Source organism: Calidris pugnax, unplaced genomic scaffold, assembly GCF_001431845.1.
Source record: "Calidris pugnax isolate Ruff unplaced genomic scaffold, ASM143184v1 scaffold103, whole genome shotgun sequence".
Taxonomy (NCBI): domain Eukaryota; kingdom Metazoa; phylum Chordata; class Aves; order Charadriiformes; family Scolopacidae; genus Calidris; species Calidris pugnax.
The window spans coordinates 3,427,890-3,429,687 of NW_015090990.1; the positions used below are offsets into that span (position 1 = coordinate 3,427,890).

Consider the following 1,798-nt stretch of genomic DNA (forward strand, 5'->3'; position numbering starts at 1 on the left):
GGTCTGGACAAGTTTCTGTGCAACCTGCTCTAGGTGGACCCACTTTGGTGGGGGGGTTGGACTAGATGATCTCCAGAAGTCCCTTCCAACCCCATATGATTCTATGACATGGTGGCCAGAGCCCCATGCCGAGGCTCACCAGGGTGGGAGGAGCGCAGGACGATGTCTGGTTTCCACAGCAGCCAGGCAGGCAGGCCACCCTGGAGAAACAGGCACAGCAGAGGTGGTGGGGACAGAGACACAGCTCAGCAGCCCGGGCTGGCACACAGCCAAAACACGGCCAGCGCAGTGCTAATGCTCGGTGCCAGGGTGGCACCATGAGGTGCCCCATGAGGCAGCAGCCCGGGAACGGCTGGCATGGCACCAGGGTCAGCGTGCCAGCCACTAGTGCCAACCCCACTGTGCCCTTCCCAGGCCACCCGTCACCCCTCCGTGCTGGGCCCAGGGGGGCTGGGGCTCACCATCTCCCACTCCGCACAGATGTAGGGCCCCGGCCGCAGGATCACCAGAAGCCCGAGCTTGGCTGTCAGGTCCAGGAAGGCTTCCACATCCCGGTCCCCAGCAAAGTCATAAACCCCCGGCAGCGGCTCGTGGTAGTTCCAGGGGATGTAGCTGGGGTGAGAGGGGAGATCAGCTTGTGGGGGCTCAGGGCACCCCGGCACGGCTGGGAACCATCCCACAGGCTGGTCCCTCTACTCCTGGGAAGTGGCCTCCAGCCTGGGTTGAGGATGGCAACTGGGTTTTGACTGGAACTAACCCAGGCTCGTGTTTGTGGTTGGCAAGGCCATACTGGGGGTCCCAGTCAGCCCAGTGCAAGGGTTGGCTCCTCGCTCCCTGTGCTCTGATAACACCCGTGGCTTTGCTCCGGGGACCCCAGAGCCCTCCAGGGGCCACGGTGGCTGTGGGCTGTGTGCCATCAGGGCTGTCCCTGTCACTTACACCTGCACGGCGCTGAGCCCGCTCATGTACATCTTGAGGAGCCGGTCCCTCCAGGCGGGGCGCGGGACGCGGGCGTAGTGGATGCTGCCCGAGATGTAGCGGAACGGGGCACCATCCTTACGGAAGCAGTCATCCTCATAATCCAGCTGGAAGGAGCGTGCTGGGGGGGAGGCCTGGGGGAGACGGGCAGTGACGGGGGTCTGCAGACCCTCCCCAAGCCCAGCTGCCACCTCACACGCTCCCTGGGACAGGGATTGATGGGGGCTGGTCCCTGGGGGGGGACCTTCCCCATCCTCAGGGGGACAAAGCAGGTACCACCCTCTCCTGGGAGCTCACGAGGGACAAGCTGGGAGGCATTTGCACCGCTTGACGCCCCTCCTCACTAATCAAAACACCCTTCGGCTGAGGTGGTGGCATTTTGGGGGCCGGGCAGTGCTGGGGAGGGGAGCTGGGAGCGCAAGCGGGACGTTGGGGAGGAACGGGGGGTATATGTAGCTGAAGGGAACCGGAGGAGGAAGAGGAGGGAGACTGGGGAGGAAAGCAAGGCAGATCCCGGAGCCCGTCCCACCGGACCCCTTCGCAGATCGACACCGCACACTTCCCCCCGACTTCCCACCCGTGTTTGCTCACCTCCGTGGGCAGGAGCCCCGCCGCCAGCAGCAGGGCAAGAGCCGGCAGCCCCATCCTCGCTGGGCGCTGGGCAAGCCCGGGACGGGGGAGGAAGGGGGACGTGGAAACCACCATCACATGAGCCTTCTCCACCAGCGCCAAGCGCTTCCTCAGCTCCTAAGTGCAGGCAGCTGGAACGGCGCGGGGGGGGTAAGGGGGAGGGAGCATGGGATAGGGGGTGGGTGGCTCT

At 65.1% G+C, this 1,798-nt stretch overlaps 1 protein-coding gene across 1 annotated transcript in view; it reads right to left on the reverse strand.

Annotated features, from left to right (window-relative positions):
• Positions 1 to 1,692, reverse strand: part of LOC106895039 (beta-galactosidase-like) — a 13,356-nt gene extending 11,664 nt beyond the window's left edge. The window contains exons 1-4 of the mRNA XM_014954122.1: positions 1,570 to 1,692; positions 940 to 1,112; positions 462 to 612; positions 140 to 200 (exon numbers count right to left, since the gene is read on the reverse strand). Coding sequence (XP_014809608.1) covers positions 140 to 200; positions 462 to 612; positions 940 to 1,112; positions 1,570 to 1,683 — 499 coding nt within the window. The 5' untranslated portion in view covers positions 1,684 to 1,692. The remainder of the gene's footprint in view (positions 1 to 139; positions 201 to 461; positions 613 to 939; positions 1,113 to 1,569) is intronic.
• Between the last annotated feature and the right edge of the window lie 106 nt (positions 1,693 to 1,798).